The sequence below is a fragment of the Gymnodraco acuticeps genome, unplaced genomic scaffold (assembly GCF_902827175.1).
Source record: "Gymnodraco acuticeps unplaced genomic scaffold, fGymAcu1.1, whole genome shotgun sequence".
NCBI lineage: Eukaryota > Metazoa > Chordata > Actinopteri > Perciformes > Bathydraconidae > Gymnodraco > Gymnodraco acuticeps.
In genome coordinates, this window is record NW_022989755.1 from 2,749,792 (window position 1) to 2,769,353 (window position 19,562).

Consider the following 19,562-nt stretch of genomic DNA (forward strand, 5'->3'; position numbering starts at 1 on the left):
AAAAGCATTTAAATACCGCATTTAAAATCTGATGAACTCAGTGTACATCTGACCGGGTGACGACATTTCCTATTGACGCAGCAACCACTGTAAGTTATATTCTTGTTTAATTAGACTTCTCTGTTTCATTTATTCTACTCTGTATAATTGTTAGTTATTGTAGCTAAAACGGCTAAATCGCTTTTGAGAGATTTTAAATCTCAGATCTGCTCAGGCGAAACCTGCTTCACAGGTCTCAGCTCTCAATCCTGCATTATAATATAGGCAGGGCCAGTCTATTGATTGCGTGAAGTACAACCGCGTGACTCAGTCATCTTTCACCTAAAAAAGCATTTAAATACCGCATTTAAAATCTGATGAACTCAGTGTACATCTGACCGGGTGACAACATTTCCTTCTTGACGCAGCAACCACTGTAAGTTATATTCTTGTTTAATTTGACTTCTCTGTTTCATTTATTCTACTCTGTATAATTTTTCTGTAGTTATTGTAGCTAAAACGGCTAAATCGCTTTTGAGAGATTTTAAATCTCAGATCTGCTCAGGCGAAACCTGCTTCACAGGTCTCAGCTCTCAATCCTGCATTATAATATAGGCAGGGCCAGTCTATTGATTGCGTGAAGTACAACTGCGTGACTCAGTCATCTTTCACCTAAAAAAGCATTTAATACCGCATTTAAAATCTGATGAACTCAGTGTACATCTGACCGGGTGACGAGATTTCCTATTGACGCAGCAACCACTGTAAGTTATATTCTTGTTTAATTAGACTTCTCTGTTTCATTTATTCTACTCTGTATAATTGTTCTGTAGTTATTGTAGCTAAAACGGCTAAATCACTTTTGAGAGATTTTAAATCTCAGATCTGCTCAGGCGAAACCTGCTTCACAGGTCTCAGCTCTCAATCCTTTATTATAATATAGGCAGGGCCAGTCTATTGATTGTGTGAAGTACAACCGCGTGACTCAGTCATCTTTCACCTAAAAAAGCATTTAAATACCGCATTTAAAATCTGATGAACTCAGTGTACATCTGACCGGGTGACGAGATTTCCTATTGACGCAGCAACCACTGTAAGTTATATTCTTGTTTAATTAGACTTCTCTGTTTCATTTATTCTACTCTGTATAATTGTTCTGTAGTTATTGTAGCTAAAACGGCTAAATCACTTTTGAGAGATTTTAAATCTCAGATCTGCTCAGGCGAAACCTGCTTCACAGGTCTCAGCTCTCAATCCTTTATTATAATATAGGCAGGGCCAGTCTATTGATTGCGTGAAGTACAACCGCGTGACTCAGTCATCTTTCACCTAAAAAAGCATTTAAATACCGCATTTAAAATCTGATGAACTCAGTGTACCTGTAGATGGGACGATAGTTATTCAAGCTTTCAAGAGGGCGATACAAGAGCTTGCTTCCACACAGCTGGCAGTGTGTGAGTGGAAAGGGAGGGATTACAAATATCAGTAACTGGTTGAGCTATAATCTGAGCTGCAATTTAAAAAAAGAAAGGATCCAGTCCGCCAGACTTTGTAGGATCAATTGAGTGCAAACCGTGTAAGACTTCAGAGACCGAGAAAGAAGCAAAATCAAAAACAGGGGAGTTCATCTCTTGACTATGGCTTTCTTGAGGGAAATATTCCGAATGTAATTTAGAAAATCATTAAGTGAGGATTATTGTTGTTAGGAAATGTGTGTGTTTCTTTTATCACATCACAAAATACTGGGAGATGCAAAATAATACCTCCGTATGCAGTCCCGCCATTAAAACAAATAATTTCCCATATACGACCAGCATGCATACTGATCACACCCATATTTTCAGTGGTTTCTGCTGATGGTGGCACATTTTTCTCATACAAGTATCCTTGCTAAGGAATGGTGGCCTATTGTTGTGTAAGTGCAGCCTGTCTGGGAATGGACTCCCCCCAGTGACCAGGCTCAAAAACAGAGAGAGCTTTGTTTTTCAGCCTTGGTAAAAGTGTGAGACAAGCGCCCACACACAACAAACAGGTAGAACTGTCAACGCCATGGCCTTGGACTCAAGGTTTCTTTATCATTGTGAACTATCTTACATAATAGAGTCAACTTTTTAGGTTCTGTATTTGAGGTTAAAGACTTCTGTGGGGTCAATAACAGACCAATTCCTTTTCAACAGAGTAAAGTTACATCTATAAAAACAAGAGTGCAGAAAATATAGGCTTATGACTGAGTTCACCCGCTGCCTTTTCTCCAATATCCCTCCAGCTTGAGCTCCAGCTACCATCCAGATCTAACACTGCTTTCATGTTTGACCCACTTTTACAAGACAGAGACAATGACAAAGAAAAACAGGGACAGAAGGAAAAGGATGAAAAAGACACCGGTGGAGTAGAGCAGGAGAGTCAAAGACAGATGCAGAAATTGGGGAAAGGAGGGAACACATGAGTGGGTGACATCAGCAAAGTGGATGCTAAAGGTATAGAGAGAGAGAGGAAGAGAAAGGGGGAAACATAAGGCAAAGCTTAAGGCGCCTGGGAAGGAGGGGAGTGGGCTGAGTAAGAGGGAGGAGGGAAGCACAGCTTCTCCTAATAAAGCGACTGTATGTGAAAGGAGGTGCTGAAAAGCGTTAGACTGAGCAGAGAGCTGTGTTACCACAGAGAGGAAGAGGAAGAGAGAGAAAGAGAGAGAGAGGGTTGGAGAGAAACACTGAGGGTGAGAGAGAGGGGGAATACAGAAAGGAGTGAGAGGGGGGAAGAATAGAAAGAGCATTGTGTTGCTGCTGAGAGAGAACCCATGTCTGCACAAAGAGGTAGGTGTACTGCTATGACTGGCACACACACACACACACACACACACACACACACACACACACACACACACACACACACACACACACACACACACACACACACACACACACACACACACACACACACACACACACACACACACACACACACACACACACACACACACACACACACACACACACACACACACACACACACACACACACACACACACACACAGGAAATGCTCATCACCCAGATTCACATCATCAGGATGTACCAGAAGTGGGTACAGTACATGTTGAGTATCAGGTGAGTGTGTTCTCTTCTAACTGTGTGACTTGCTTTAATGCATGTAGCATCTGTGTAGCAGTGTGGGGCAGGTGTGTGACTTTTCCATACATGCACTGTAAGTGTGGCATAAGTAGGTGCCTATTTGTGTGTGTGTGTGTGTGTGTGTGTGTGTGTGTGTGTGTGTGTGTGTGTGTGTGTGTGTGTGTGTGTGTGTGTGTGTGTGTGTGTGTGTGTGTGTGTGTGTGTGTGTGTGTGTGTGTGTGTGTGTGTGTGTGTGGTGTGTGTGTGTGTGTGTGTGTGTGTGTGTGTGTGTGTGTGTGTGTGTGTGTGTGCTTCAGCAGGAGGTTTAAAGTATGTGCGCTGTGTTGTTGAGGATAAACGGAGGCACGCTTACAGAGTTGTGTGTTGTGTATGTTAGGTTGGTAAAGGTAAATTAATGTTTGACGTATGATCCAATAATTACTTGTTGCCAAGTCTAATGTGAAAAATAAGAGCAGAGGATCACATATTTTTTGCAGGGCTTATGGTTTGTTGAAGGTTACCATGGTATTGGTGAATTAGAGGAACTTAATACAACCTCAAACTTGTTTCACATAAGACACGAGGCACCTCATGAAGATTAAAGGGTTAGTTCACCAAAGTTACAACACATTATATTCATGGCATGCACATAGTTCAGATTTGAAGTGCTAGTGTTTTTGTTTCAATGCAATTCAATGTCATTCAAAAAACATTCTATACAAATGTAATGCCGTGAGAAGTACAAATTAAATACAATTTACCGCCATCATTTTTTACTCTGAGCCAACTATCCTTTGCACCCAAATGTTTGTTTTAAGCTACTTAAGTATCAGTGCATTCAAGAATGTTTGGACATTCCTGCAAATGTATACTCGACTATATTCAAATGTGATTTTGTTAAGTGGTTGAAACCTTATCAATGACCCTAAACCCTAATCTCTCAAGATAAGGCATCCTTTCTAAACAAACCCTTAAATATCAAATACTCAATTTATACTCTATTTATCGTATCTAAAAACTGGGACAAATAAAACCAAAGTGGTAAGTGGCTTAATACAAGGAAGTGAGAACATTTCTTTATTTGTAATTTGAGTCTTGTCTAAAGCAAAACTAGCTTTGTTCAGTGACATATCTAATATTTAAATAATGAAACTAACCCTCTGTGTACTAGATGAAAGTAAACACCAAATCACAATTGTAAAAATACTGTACACTTAAATTCATTGGTATATTTTCTCTCTAACCAGCGGTGTGCAGAAAGATCCTTTAGAGTAAAATGGCAACGGCTATTTTCTCTCTGCTAAAGGGCCCCAGCCAGCAGGGTCAGAGTCAGAATGTCCTGTATGCAAGGTCACGCTGAGAGGACCACAGACCACTTCCCTGTTGCGACCAGGCAGATATGCTTCCTCTAACTTCGAATCATATGAGGCTGCCATAGGTTCCTTTTTTTATAGGAACTGAGAAACATCGCCTTTTCACAACAGTCTGGCTGAGAGTATGTATAGACTGTTGAGTGTTCTTGTCTCTTTGAACGCTTAGGAAACACAAAAGTTTGCCTGATTAATTGGAAAAACTTGAGGCAATAATCCCAGTGACAACTCAAGGACAACGTTTAGAGACACAATGATGTGTGATGTGTGGGAACAGTGGATGTGGTCATTGTAGAGGATGTTGGGCACTTAAGGATTTTTCGAGGGTATATACGCCTGTGTGTTAAGCTAACGAAGACAATAACATGATCAATGTACTAGACAGAACATAATTAAGTGCATATTCAATGCATTCGAAGATGCCAGCACTTCCTATCCATCATTAAGTGCTTACAATTCAGATTATTATAATGTATTCTTTTGATGGTTGGAAACAATATATTGTATTCATTAGAGCGTAATTGCAGATTTGATTCAATATACATTAAGTACACTATGAAGGTACTACTTCTTTACTTTAGTCTGCATTGAGATATTTTACTTGACTTTACATTACTTTAACATTTAATCATCAAATATCACTTCTCTAATATTGTATGCTGTCCCATCTTTCCTTTTTTCTTTCTCTCTCTCTTCCCTTGATCTATATCTTTTAATTTCCATCCAGTATTTCCGTCATAGAACAGCCCATACTTGTTTACCGAAAGTATAAAGTATTGTATTTGTTCACTGTCGTAATGCTAATGTTACGTAATTAAAGGATTTGAATCACTAGTGTGAGGCAAGTTGTGGTGACTGTCTCCATGCAACACATGCATCGCCTCTTTGCTCACGTACATGTGACCACACACAGACTTTTGACTTATTAGATTCTATCAGAGCAGCACAACAAATGTAAGACCTGCCTGTCAGGGACGTTGTTGTCTCGTCTTGCCCTTATTAAAAAACCACACAGTCAATCTAAGACTGTATCATCCTTTGACTCATCGCTGAGTGTAAAGTACCAAACGTCACAGTATCTGCTGATTCAAACTAATTCCTTTTAGCTTTATATCTATTTCTCCATTGCTGTTGTATCTTTTTTATCACAGGAGATTTATGAGCCTGTAGTTTTAGATCAACACGGGTGGAGACTCATACTGTATGCCCTGTCCTAACAGGGCTTCAGCATACTGCCAATATAAACTCCTAGTTGTTTGCTATGTTGTGTGGGGATGGTACATTGAGCAAACCTATGAACTGTGTATCTCTTGTGTGTGTGTGTGTGTGTGTGTGTGTGTGTGTGTGTGTGTGTGTGTGTGTGTGTGTGTGTGTGTGTGTGTGTGTGTGTGTGTGTGTGTGTGTGTGTGTGTGTGTGTGTGTGTGTGTGTGTGTGTGTGTGTGTGTGTGTGTGTGTGTGTGTGTGTGTGTGTGTGTGTGTGTGTGTGTGTGTGTGTGTGTGTTCTACTTGTAAAAAAACAGTTTGAACTTTAGACTTTTTCAAAATGAGATCATTTGCTTTGGTCTGTATGTTTTATTGAATCAGCAAGGATAGATATACAATTGAGGGATTGGGGTAATAAATGTAGTCAACGGTCATTTTGAGGCTGGACAATGTGTGTTAGGCAGTAAAAATGCATTTGTACTGTGAATGTTATTTTCTGTGTCACATTTGTTGAACATTGTTTTTGTGGGTGTTCGATCTAAACCCTGCTCGTCTAAACAACACTCACTATTACAGCAGGCAACAGGAGTTCATGTTATATCTCAAGTCCCCCTCCAAAACATATTCTTTTTCTTGACAAGCAGCATTTATTTGAACCACACAGTAATGCCTTTTATTTATTAAGTTTGGTAAATAAACTCAAATATTAGCGTTTAGTTTATAAAAATGACCCAAACCGACACACAGTGATAGCAGAGGATATTTTGTTTTGCTTGTATTTTTCCTGACTCCTGTTCCCACCACTATTGTTTTCCCTAATTTCTTAATTTGAACCATCACCTCACCTCACCTAAATACTACATTTGTGTTGACATAAGAGTCGGAAAAGGAAACATTTTGTTGCAAGATTGCATGTGTGTGTGTGTGTGTGTGTGTGTGTGTGAGAGAGAGAATGTGTAGGCTTATTGGTCATTCCTCACTTCTGAACATGACTTGGTTTTAGGGATGATAATAGACTGGCTTTGGGAAAGGCCAAGGGTTTGCGTTAGACATGTAGTTGTGGTCCTTAGGGAATGCATAATGTCAATAGAACTTCTCACAAGTACAAACAAATATATCTATGTGTATGTGTGGCCTACAGTCTGTGTCACTGTTGAGTTCCTCTGATCTCACTTGCTTTCCAGGTAAGCCTTGCTTTCTGTCTCAACATGTTTGCGCCTGTTTTGGTTGGTGCTAACAGCATCACCATGCGTAAGTGGTTACACATGATGAAACAGTCCTTGCCTACTGTAATCTGAATGCAAACAGGTTAAGGAATTTGCCTGGAAACGAAATGTTTCCTGTCTTGTTCAACACATCTTGAGCTTGACGATAACTGAAAGGAAGGGTGAGGTTCAGTTAATTCATGGCGACCTTTACAGCTCTACTTTAAACCGTTTCACTCACAGACTTCTATAATAAAGCAGGGGTTATGCAATTGGCGCCAGCTGTCATTAATGTAGTTGTCAATTAATATCAATGGTGGTTGTTTACTTCACCATCAGACATATCGCAGCTGTTCTCATACATTCTAGCTGTGCGAGGCATGTGAAGACACTGTAAAACAAGTAAAGATGTGTGGAAATCACATGTGGTTTCATTCTTGCTTCACTGCAGCTGCATTGCTTTCGAGGAAAGGCTTGATGAATATGATAATTCCACAGAACCTGACACAGAATGCTGGCATTGCATGATGCAGCTCATCCAGACACAGTTAGTGGTTGGATTTCCACTCCAGTATCAACACTTCATGAGCCTTTCATGGTTCAATTGTGTCTACTAAAGTATAGAAGCTGTTTACGTCTCTTATTTTGTGTTAACTTTAGAATTTCCCTTTTCATAAAAATAGATGGTTGAGTACAGAACACACAGTGACTCGATACATAGCATGTGTCTGGTTCAGACAGCCCCTAGATAATGTTTCAAAGGAGGGTAGAATCACTGTGAACTTTGGTTGTTTGCTCAGTGACATCGTCAAACAATTACAGAATACTTTGCTATGTGTGTGTGTGTGTGTGTACATAATGTTGGAGGCTTTAATCATTCAGATCTCCAGTAGAGGAAAGTTTGCAAAAGATAAGAGATATTAAAAAAAAGTTGACAGTAATTCTCGTGATTGGATGTGCGTATCTTCTGCATGTGAGCAGCAGGGGAAATAACTGAATGGATCTATGAATGGGTCTACACATTTGCAGGCAAGTCATGTTTTAGGGTCTGCACACCCTCACACACACACATCAGCCCATCGACAAACCCTATTCTTCCAACAAACACACACACACACACACACACTCGCAGACACACACAGCCTCAGACAAAAGAAGGGGATTCCAATCCGTCACAGAGATGACATCACAGCCTGCCAGTAATAAAAACAGCTAAACAAGGGAGTCCCCACTTCCCCTCCCTCGTACACATCCCACAGAATGAACAGAGAGAGAGAGTCGAGTTGAGGCAAGTCACTCTCACAAGTTCACAGAAAGAGAGGGAGGGTAAGAGAGAGAGAGTCCCTTTTAAGGGGTTCACATAAACACTTGAGTGCGCTGACACACGCACAAACACACTTAGCTCCGTCTCCATAGTGATCTGCGATAGTGCCCCGGCTTTGGGAGGAAATGCCAAACTCCGTGCTTAAAGGCCGCTCCACCAGAAAGACACACACACACACACACGACTATTATAACCGTCTGTCCGGTCATGAAGGGAAAACCTCTTCTCTCTTTCTCTTATCACTCTGCTACCTCCCTCGGTCCATTCTCCCGTCTCCTTTCCACTTTCACTCTCTTTTTTCTCTCATCCCTCCCCCACTCTCTCTCCCTCTTTCTCTCTCTCTCTCTCCACAATTCTCCCGCTCCCCTGTCAGTGTTAATTTCATTGAAGTAGACAACAGAGGTAAGTTCACTCTTTAGCTGTGCTCTCTAACATGCTCTTAGTTTTAGTCTTTGTGTGCGCTGTGGACAAAGTTCAGGTTTATTATCACTGCTGCGAGTCCTGCTGATGTAGTGCGGCAGAAATACGTGTGTGTGTGTGTCTGTTCTATGTCCTTAGGAAATGTGTACAGTACCTCAGCCAGATCACTTTGCCAGCTGTGATGTGGATCTAGATATTGTCTGCCATTTAACTTACCTTAGGTATCTCACTCTAGCATTTCAAATAGCCTTGCAAATATGGACAGTCAGTTACACCCTTTTTTCCTCCTTTATAAACTGTGGATATATAGTGTCTAAGCACATGTAATTACAATACCATCTGGGTGTGTGTTTAAAATCCTTTTAGTAAATACTGGAAACCCAATGAGTGCCTAGGAAAGAAGGGAAACAAAAGAAAGTAAGCAGACACAGCGATCAAATATACTAAAATAATAACTATAATATAAGGAGGTTGATACTATTAATTATTGCTTGCTAACAGTGTCTCATTGCTGATGTGTTGTTTAATCATAGCAGGTCATCATTTTTTGATTGTCGCCACTTGTTCTCCTGTTTTGTATAAACACTATTCCACAATAAAGGGGTTTCCTTTGAAACTTTTTCCAAAGAGGAAATCTTGTTGATCTTTCAGCATTAGCTGCACACTTTAGCATACGACCATTTCAAACTGCTGCAGCTGAAGTACCTCTTGGCATGACTTCAAGCATACCAAAACAAAAATGCATCTGTAGTCCTGGGTAACCAAAACAACTCAAATAATGGACTTTCGCATACCCCCCGGTCAGACCGTCTCTCATACAGAGAAACATGTTGTGACATCACTCACATCTGGATGCAAGATTGGCTAACCCCCGTTCCTCTTTCCAATGTTTCCCCATCTTTTCCTCTCCGGCAACCCTCTCGCTTCCCCTTCCTGTCCGTCTGTCTGTCTGTCTCTTCGCCCCCGCTCTCAGAGATGAAAGAGATGAACCCCTGGCACACGCCTGTGACCATCATCATCACTGTGATTGGTGTCATGGCGATTGTTGCCTTGGTGACAGTAGCAGTTTTGCAGAACAGGCCCCTCCCCCAAAAGTACAAGGTATGGTTAAAGGAATCTGTTAAAATGTAACAGTAACCTGTTCCCTGTGTGAGCCCACTGAATTACAGAGGGATCTCTTTACAAAGTCCACATGCCAAATATGGTCTGTTATCAATGTGACCTCAACCTTTACGTGTGTTTCTAGAAATACACTACCAAATAAGGCCAGAGGATGTTGATAAGAATTTTAAAACACTGCTACTTTTGGGCACAGATGCAGGCCCACTAAGAGTACCACATCTGTTGCTCATTAAAGTGTTAAGGGTTCTGTTTTACAACATAGTAAAGCTAAATATATTGCTGATATACATGTAGTTTTGGCAACTAGTTTGTCAGTGGGCTTAATGTTTAAACTGCATGTCAGGATGAAAGTCACTGAGCACTGAACATGCATTCCTCCTTGTGTCTCCACTCAAGTATGGGATCGTGATGGACGCCGGCTCCTCCCACACTGCTCTGTATATCTACGAGTGGCCAGCTGAGAAGGATAACAACACGGGAAGAGTTGAACAGACACATCTCTGCAAGGTCAAAGGTACAGTACATGCTGCACACAGTGGTCATGCACAAATGTTGCCGTCAAAATCACAAGTGCGGCCACTATGCATGCCAATTGTTTTTATGTTAAGTCATTGCAGTACTTTGACCTGCTTGTCAAACAAGTTAAAAAATGGTGGCTAAATCGCTGGCTCTCTGTATCTCACAGTATACAGTAGCTTTGGTTTCTGTGGGGACTTTCCCACGCTAGAGCTTTTGTCTTAACATTTTAACAAGAGTATCCACGATAGACACTTTACTTAGATGTTTCTTCTTGAGCTTCTGTTAAGCTTCTGCAATACACCTAGCTGTTGCACAGTTGCCATGGTCTCTCCCATATGGTATTTACTCTCATGCAGCCGGAACTATCTCATTGGTCGCACTTCAAATGTCAAAAGTGACAGAGGTCAAAGTTTAAATAATTTGAGATTTGAGCACAGCGCAGTGTGGGTACCACTTGTGTTCAGCACTGCTCCCTCCATAGGGAAACAATGGAAGAGCCATCACAGAGCACTTTTATCGCTGATCCATGATCTGACCATTAATCTGATTCCGATAAAAAACGCTTTAAAAAGCCATTTACGGCCAGAATGTATAAAAAACGAAACATTTACAACCCCGCACCATAGGATTGGAATAACCTTTCATTTATGATTTAATCGATATGATAATATGGTAGCTGAATAAAAATCCCAAAGGTCAAGTCTGTTGTTAATTAATAAATAGTCATAATTGCAGATAGCTATTGCTATTTGGGTCAGATGATTGATGACAAGGCAACACAGAATAACCGTGGCAACAAAAAACATTGATAAGGATGAACTAGAGCCAGAAAGTGTTTCGCCTGTTATGGCTTACATTTAAGATGAAAGGTTTACTGTTAAAAGAATCAGGTAAGAGAAACCCATCACTTGCCGACTATAAAGTAATATCATAAATAAGTGTATAAATGAGTGCTCCACACCAAATGATTTATTATTCATAAATAATGTCGTTAGTAACAACATAATTAGGAAAGTGGTGCATACAGTACCATGCCTGTGTTATATGCATAAATGTGTAAAGTCAATTTACATTTTGCCCACAAACCTGCAGTAAAATCCAATTGTGTCCAAAGTGCCTCAGTCTCAAGGCAACATTCTTATGCAACGTTAATTATTAAAGCTCTTTTAAATACACGGTAAAATAGAACGCTCTGTCAAACTGACACCTACTGTTACCTCCTCTGCTGTAAATGTAACTCCTACTGTATGTACCGGTAATTTGACTAGGTTATAAAAGCCAAGAACATTTTCATAGTTGCTAGACAGTGGATTCCTGTAGATAAAAGGGCACACATGCTTCTCTGAGTAAGATTTGCTTACACTTTAGAGCCTAGCTGTTTTACTGAACATATTAAACAAATAAAAATGTCGATTCAACCATTGTAATTGTTAAATTGTCTAGAATGAATGGCAAAGATAAGGTATTAAGAGGGGTACATGCTTACAGGAAGCTGACACCTTGATAAACTATTCAGCTTTTTCCCCCGATAGCAACTTCCTTGCCAATTTATGGGTTTGTACAGATGACATTCAGTTCTAAAGCAGGTTAGCATCTCTAAACTCAAAGCTTCTCTTGACATTTTGTTTTCTTTGCAGGTCCAGGTATCTCCAGCTATGCGTCTGCTCCAGTAAAGGCGGGAGAGTCTCTGAGATTATGCATGGAGGAGGCCAAGCAGTGGGTGCCCGGAAAAAGACACCACCAGACCCCTCTTTATCTGGGGGCCACAGCTGGAATGAGATTGCTAAAGTACGACACACATGTGCAAACACATCCCCACAGTCCACCGTAAAGCATGCACCAACAAAAAGCAGCACAGCATTCGTTTTCATGATCACACTGGTGTATCCCTAGCTTTGACTCTGTAATTGTGTTTGCACTGGCAGTCAAAGTGCTTCTATCTGTAGTCTTTTCCATATGCCTGCTTTGTGATTTATCTCCATATGAACTTTACTGCCAGAGCAGCGAATATGTTACTGTCAACTCCATATATATACGACAGTCAATTTATTATTTATGTGCTGCGGTATTGATTTGAATTATGGCTGTGAATCAGTCTAATGAATTTGTGTGTGTGTGTGTGGTGTGTGTGTGTGTGTGTGTGTGTGTGTGTGTGTGTGTGTGGTGTGTGTGTGTGTGTGTGTGTGTGTGTGTGTGTGTGTGTGTGTGTGTGTGTGTGTGTGTGTGTGTGTGTGTGTGTGTGTGTGTGTGTGTGTGTGTGTGTGTGTGGTGTGTGTGTGTGTGTGTGTGTGTGTGTGTGTGTGTGTGTGTGTGAAGTATGGCGAATAGCTCGGCATCAGACAAGGTCTTTCAAGCTGTGGAGGGCGCCCTGCAGAAGTTCCCCTTCTCTTATCAGGGAGCGAAAATCATCAGCGGCCAGGATGAGGGGGCTTTCGGCTGGATCACGGTCAACTACTTGGATGAACGCCTGAAACAGGTCTGGAGGTGTATGTAATGCATGTGTCCTCTTTTCATGTGCTCTGTTTGCTTTTACTCTACACTGACTTCAATGCTTTGTTGTCTTTCCTGCAGGGTTTGGAAACTAGAGGCGCCCTTGACCTCGGTGGAGCCTCTACCCAGATTAGCTTTGTTTCCGATAATTATGACGGTTCAGAATCACCTAGCAACTCGGTGACTTTCCGTCTCTATGGAAATGACTACAACCTGTATACCCACAGCTTCCTGTGTTATGGGAAAGACCAATCCCTAAGAATGATGCAAGCACACCAGTCTCAAGTAAAGTTCAGATTTTCCTTTCAATTAAATGTGATCTTATCAGACAAGATTTAAAAGAGACATAATATGCTCAAATGTGCAATGTTGCTGAGTTAAACGTAATTTGCTCCTTCTCCATATTGCCCTCTCTCCTAGGCAGGTCCAGCAACAGTATTAGATCCTTGTTTCCACCCTGGCTACACCGCGACAAAGAACTACTCGGTCCTCTACGACAGCCCCTGTGTGTCAGACAGGAAACCCAAAGATGCTCCTGATACCTTCACTCACATCGGGATAGGAGACTTCCTGCAATGCCAGGCAGCCGTAAAAAGTGTCTTCAACTTTACATCCTGCAAATACAGCCGATGCTCTTTCAATGGGGTCTTACAGCCACTTTTGCAGGGGCCATATGGGGTAAAGTATTATTCAAATCAAATAAAAACATATGTTCTCCTATATTTCTAGTGGTATCTAGCTATGCAGATGTGTGTTGGTTTTATTGCTGCCACCACACCAATACTGTTTGTGAATGACTTTGTGGGGCACGTTGAATTTCTCAGAAACACTCAGACATCACTGTTGTGAGGGAATAATTCTCCTTTACTCCTAAGATATTTAACCCTTTCTGTGTGTTGACGTTTACGACCAAGCCTGGCTCTGTTATCTCTCTTAAGGAATGGGAGACTCCAGCTAGAAAACCAGTTCAACTCTCGGTCACGAAATGGTTTACGGCTGTGGGAACACTGGCTTTCTAAGCTCCACAGATATTTACGCCTCCCCCAGTATGCTCATTAACTCTCTGTAAACTAGTTAAAAGGTCTATTGAGAGATTGGGCAGAATTGACATGGCAACCCACCTGTGCAGTCAGAACCTTTTGCTGCTGTGACTTGTGATATGAATTCTCCGGCCGTATCCTTGCAATAAACTATCATTGTTTAACATCAAAGCTCCAACTCTCCTCGTGTCTCTCTGAGTCCTGACTCTCCATTGCTGGAGAAGTTTCCCTTACAACTGTATGGACACTTTTCCTTTAAACTACTTTCTTCCAAATGTATATTTTCAAGAGACGTTGGGGTTGAATTGCCTGCTCTATAGTTACAGCTCCTTACAAAGAGAAATAATGTCCATGTGTCAGTGAGGATAAAGTGTTTATAAAATGATTTGCTGAAGATACCAGGCCACCAAGTTCACTTTGCCTCCTCTCCCCCTCTCTCTGTAGGCTTTCTCAGCTTACTACTTTGTGATGAACTTCCTAAATCTGACTGATACATCCGTCCCACTGGAAGATGTCAAGGAAAAGCTAAAACGCTACTGCGCTACCAATTGGGATCAGGTCGGGGCATATTTATGCATCAGTTCCACACACAAAACAAATGTCCTGTCATATTTCTCTGTTTTACTGTCTTATCTATGTCCTGCAGCATGCATATACAGTACATTGATAATATCAATGCATTTGCTTAACTGCTTTAACAGATAATGCAGCAGCATCCAGAGGTAAAGTTAAAGTATCTGGCTGAGTACTGTTTCTCTGGCACGTACATCCTAACCCTGTTGACGGAAGGTTACAACTTCACCTCAGAGAGCTACTCCGACATAAAATTCATTAAAAAGGTCAGTAGATCACACTCCACTCTTTTCCTGTCTCACAAACCACAAAGCATCAACGCCCTGTGTTGGTTTTTGTGTGTACTTCTGTTTTTCTAAAGACCTAATTGAGATGAGGAACTTCCTATTTTATGCTTAGGTTATATTCAGGTTCCAGTTTGGCTGTCCCACATCCTCAGCCTCCACATTACCCTCTGTTTAACCACATGGGAGACCACTCAGCACGTATTCTACTTAAAACATTGTTTTTAATAGCATTACATATAGCTAAAATGATTATACTGGATTGCTCACTTAAGAAAAATGAACTTACCATAATCAAGCACTGGCTCAGCCTAAGACAAAACAGGGCTGAGGTCTGGTTTCAGACGTTGTCTGAAACCAGACAACGTCAAACAATAACAAGTCATATGATAGGTGCTTCCTGTTCAGAAGAACACAATACCGTCAGGAATTGATTGATATAGTAAATGGTTATAGAGTTACATTCAACAAAAAGGCTCTGCTGTTTGAGGGAGCTTTTATATAACTTAAATGGGAGATGAGAGAACTTGTTTTTTCAATAAAGAAACTGCTGAAGTATCATACATTTTTTTATATGAAATAGAAAAAGCAATAACATCCTAAAAACAAATCACATGACATGAAACCTATTGAAAAAACCTAGTTATTTAAATTTTTTGAATGTTTATCTAGTTTACTTTTTCTCATAGCTCCTTTTGCTCGATGTTGTATAACTCATCGGCTGTTTTAAAAGTGTTGTTCAGGTGGAGCGTTAGAGTAACTTTTTAAGTGTTATGTAATAATAACATCAACAAATGTTATTATTAGTAGTAGGCCTACTATAATTATTGTTGAAAATAAATTAAGTTTTTTTAAAAATGCAAACATGTTATCCAGCAACATACAGCGCATGCATGAAATTAAAGCTACATGCAAGCTATTTCAAGCTAGAGGCCACAGGGGAATGCTGAACCCTGAAATATAACAACGGACAACAATGAATGAAAGCACAAGCAGAACAAGAGCAAAACCACTTACCGTAGACCGGGAATGATAGCGAGTGGCAATGAGAATCCCCTCTGAAATGGTAACAGAGAGTCTGACAGATAGACAACACGCTGCAACTAAAGTTGTCTAAAGGACCACAGTCTTATAACACAGCAGCGAGAAACGTGAAGTCGTCCAAAAACGTGAAGCCCAGGCAGAAGCAGAAAACGCTTTTAACATGTTTATGAAACGTGTCTGGTTGTAATGGCCGCGCTCGCTGCACAGCTACGTAATAATTGGACGTTACTTGTCAGTTGTAGCCAATCAGCAGAGAATGAGCTCGTGATGGGGGATCTACTGACAAGTGTCAGATAAAATAATTTGCATGGATAAATCGAAATACTAGGTATATTTCAAGCTTTTAATGCAAATAAGTTATTGGGATTTTTCTATCAACTAAGATTTGTTAGAACATGTTTTTATTTTTATTTTATTGACTGAACTTATTAGAAAATGTGGCTTATTAACACATGAATACTGTAATATATTCAAACAATATAAGACAAGCACAAGTTGCATGTGTGGGTCTTATTCAATTGTACTTCTAGAATTTGCCAATTAAAAATGGACCAGGGGCCGCAGTTGGCCCCGGGCCGTAGTTTGGACATCCCTGGTTTAGGGTATGGGTTGGGTTTATAATCAGGGGTGCACATAACTTTTTTGCCCTGGTTCTCAAAGGAGCACCTGGAGATGTTGCTTGGTGCTCATCCTTAAAATGAAATAAACCGTAACTTTTGAGGGGGTCTTGACTTTATTTGCCAGACACACGGCACTGAACACACATGCAGAGGTGAACACAGAACACACATGCAGAGGTGAACACAAGACAACATTAGCACGACCAGTCACAAGCTGTCATCACTACCCTCCTGACTGTTCTCCTCACTGTCTTCCTCTCTGTCAGACATGGTAGCTGATGATGTAGTCCTACTACTTTCTCTCTGGTTGAGTCTGCGGTTAGCTGCTTGTTGAAAGTCTCTGTTGTCATCTTAGAAAAGTGGATGTAATCAAATAAGTATGTGAACATAACCAATAGCCTACCATAGCCAATAACAAATTAATGTAACTTATTTTATTTGTGTTGTTCATTCATATCTTATTTTACCTTAACATTTATTTATTTATGCATTTTTTTTTTATCTCGTTTTAAAGGATATTTTTGGTTACTGTCCTATAGTATACATTGGAATGATTTAAAACCTGTTTGTCCCAATAATTACAAAAGAGTGCCTTGGAAATATGTGTTTACATAAATTGTGACCAAACCGTTTGAATTTAGACTAAGAGTCCTTTACCTCACTGAGCTGTAGTTAACTTATCAGCCTCTCAGTCTGACTGGAGAGGACTCTCCCTCCACATTATTGTAGAAACATCTTCTTCTTATCTCCGTTAGAGCAGCTAGCACGGCACCAGATTATAATAACAACAGCGCTGGTACCACCCTCCCTCTCTCCCTCGCTCACTCGCATTTTGTCTGTGAGCTGCGGGCGCCAGATAAGCCAACATCCCCCATTTTCATCACTTACAGCGCCCATCGTACAGGGCAAATGAAAGGTGGAACCGGGGTGAAAAGGGTGTTACATTTACTTAATTGTGAATATTGTTACATCAAGGCCGAAAATTAGGATGAGCCCCAACGGTCAAAATGTTTTTTTCCCTCCCAGAACTGCCAGCGCAGCGCCTCCCCAGATCTGGCGCCTTAGGCGAACATCTAGCCAGCGCTACGGGCCGGCCCTGAGTTCATATCATGGTTCATATGCAACTCGCAAATATCTTTTTCTCTCTCTCTCTCTTCTCTCTCTCTCTCCTCTCTCCTCTCTCCTCTCTCCTCTATTTTCTCTTTTCTCTTCTCTCTCTCCTTCTCAATGTTGGTACGCAAATGCGCTTTGTTTCAAATGACCCGGTGCTCTTTTTTTGGCGCACCAGTTATGTGCAGCCCTGTTTATAATTCACTTGCTCTTTCATTTCCCAGAGAGTGAATTGGAAAATAAAGAAATATCTCTATCTAAATGTTCACTTCCACACAGTGGCGGCGCCAGAGATTTTCTATGGGGTAGCTTGACGTTTCATAGAGGGTGCTCAAACATTAAGGGTTTCCCATTAATGTACCAGCGCTACAGTTGAATGTTCTACTGCAACACTCCCCCCCCCCCCCACACACACAGTGCACCCGCGACTGTTACAATGAAAGCTCGGTAATCAGCTCACGGCATATAGGTGTAAGCAGGGGTAAAGTGCTATTTTTACAAGTGGGGGGTGGACCTAACATCCTCTAGGAGGGTCCTCACCTCCTCTAGTGGGGTAGGTTAAATATTGAAGTTAAAAGCATCAATCTGGTGCACTTTGAGAGCAACATGAAGAGATCTATGGATACATTTCTCAACATACATATGAAACAGAACTGTAAACAGATTTTCTATTTCTTTATAGATATTTTACAAATCACTCCCCTTTTAAAACAAACCGTTTGAGACCCACTGAGATAACTAGACTAAAGTTAACTATCTAAACACTGAGAGTCCTTTACTTCACCTGAGCTGAGGTTATCTGAGACTCTCAGTCTGACAGGAGATAGTTCTCCCTCCACCTTGTTGTTGAAAAAGCTCCTTATATCCGTTAGCTTGGCTAGCTAGCACCAGATGCTAACCACAACGATCTCCGGTAGATACCCACCGGTGCGGGAGCTCTCTATCTCGCTCGCTTGCGCAGGCACACAAAATGGCTCGTGCCACACACACACAGAGCAGAGCTTGAATGAAACACAGAGACCCAGAAGTAAGCTACTTGTACTCACGAGGCTATTATGTGCAGAATCCCTCTCGCTTTCAGTTGGTTTTGATTGAGTGTCCACACGTGGACGTAAAAAACTATCCATTTGTCACTTTGCTGTTAGCAAATAATTTGGGGCTCCAGCTAACAGGAAGTCACTCAAGTGTCACAAAGTAATTTAGCCTATGGGTAGGTCAAAAATCTAATGGGTGCTGGCCATTGGCCTAATCATATCACCTGTGTTGGCTTTATGTTTTTGGTCAAACATTTGTTTGTTTCACATTTGCATTGATGTAATCAATAATTTTTCTGATTTAATTTAATAAAAATAATAATAATAATTAAAAGAAAAGAAAAAAAAACATATTTCTTGGGCGTGCTTAGGGGGTGCTTTGGCAATCCTGGAGGGTACTTTAGCACCCCCTAGCTCCACCCTGGCGCCGCCCCTGCTTCCACAGTAAGAACGTTTCCAAGCTGTCCTGGCCTGTGTTACATCAGTGACAGTTTCCTCTCTTCCTGTGTTGTGTCCAGATAAAAGGCAGCGATGCAGGCTGGACGCTGGGCTACATGTTGAATCTGACAAATATGATTCCAGCAGAGGCGCCTGACACCCCCCTTCTGCCCCACCCGGGCTACGTCTCAGTAGTTTCCGTCATTGCAGTGCTTCTATTCATCCTCTTCATCGTCAGCCTGCGTCCTCTCTGGCCCCGCTGCTCCAAACAACCACAGATTGTATAAACACGAGAGACGGTGAGAGAGGGAATGTCTAGTGGGCTTTTGAGTGTGTCCCCGTTGGCTTTTATGCCAGTTTGGGAAAAGGATAGTCAACTCTACACTTTACTGCTTCCCCGGGGAGGTCAAAGGTCAACCCCTGCTGCACGTCAACAGTCCTGCAGCTCATGTGGATTCAAGGACATTTCAGAAGGACAAATACTTTCTGTACACTTTATAAAGAGTGCGTTTTGGTTCTCTGGTTGAAGGACAGTTTATGTGTTTGTGTGTGAGTGTGTTTGTTGAATTTGAATGGGCGTGCGAGTGTTTGTGAACCCATCGGTCTGCATGTGTCTTGAAATATGATGTGAATAAATAAAATATCCCAAATGTATATAAAATGTTTGAATAACTTGTAATT

The 19,562-nt window shown here is 41.2% G+C and overlaps 1 protein-coding gene across 5 annotated transcripts; it reads left to right on the forward strand.

Moving 5' to 3' along the window:
* The first annotated feature begins 2,592 nt into the window (after window positions 1-2,592).
* Window positions 2,593-19,542, forward strand: entpd1 (ectonucleoside triphosphate diphosphohydrolase 1). Of its 5 annotated transcripts, none has more exons than XM_034212728.1 (10): window positions 2,593-2,789; window positions 9,581-9,708; window positions 10,126-10,243; window positions 11,886-12,036; window positions 12,565-12,724; window positions 12,820-13,023; window positions 13,159-13,416; window positions 14,223-14,336; window positions 14,480-14,617; window positions 18,962-19,542. In XM_034212728.1, the coding sequence occupies exons 1-10, from the start codon at window positions 2,774-2,776 to the stop codon at window positions 19,166-19,168; spliced, it is 1,494 nt and encodes a 497-aa protein (XP_034068619.1). In that variant the 5' UTR covers window positions 2,593-2,773; the 3' UTR covers window positions 19,169-19,542. The 5 variants fall into 5 exon arrangements, with proteins under 5 accessions (XP_034068619.1, XP_034068646.1, XP_034068628.1 ...); XM_034212737.1 differs by lacking the exon at window positions 2,593-2,789 and adding an exon at window positions 2,944-3,081; XM_034212746.1 differs by lacking the exon at window positions 2,593-2,789 and adding an exon at window positions 3,345-4,579.
* Window positions 19,543-19,562: the final 20 nt, after the last annotated feature.

Coding starts and splice junctions, on each gene's coding strand:
- entpd1 (XM_034212720.1), top strand. CDS start 8,313: ATGCCAAACTCCGTGCTTAAAGGCCGCTCCACCAGAAAGACACACACA. Junction 10,244..11,885: donor ACATCTCTGCAAGGTCAAAG/GTACAGTACATG, acceptor TTTTCTTTGCAG/GTCCAGGTATCTCCAGCTAT. Junction 12,037..12,564: donor GCTGGAATGAGATTGCTAAA/GTACGACACACA, acceptor GTGTGTGTGAAG/TATGGCGAATAGCTCGGCAT.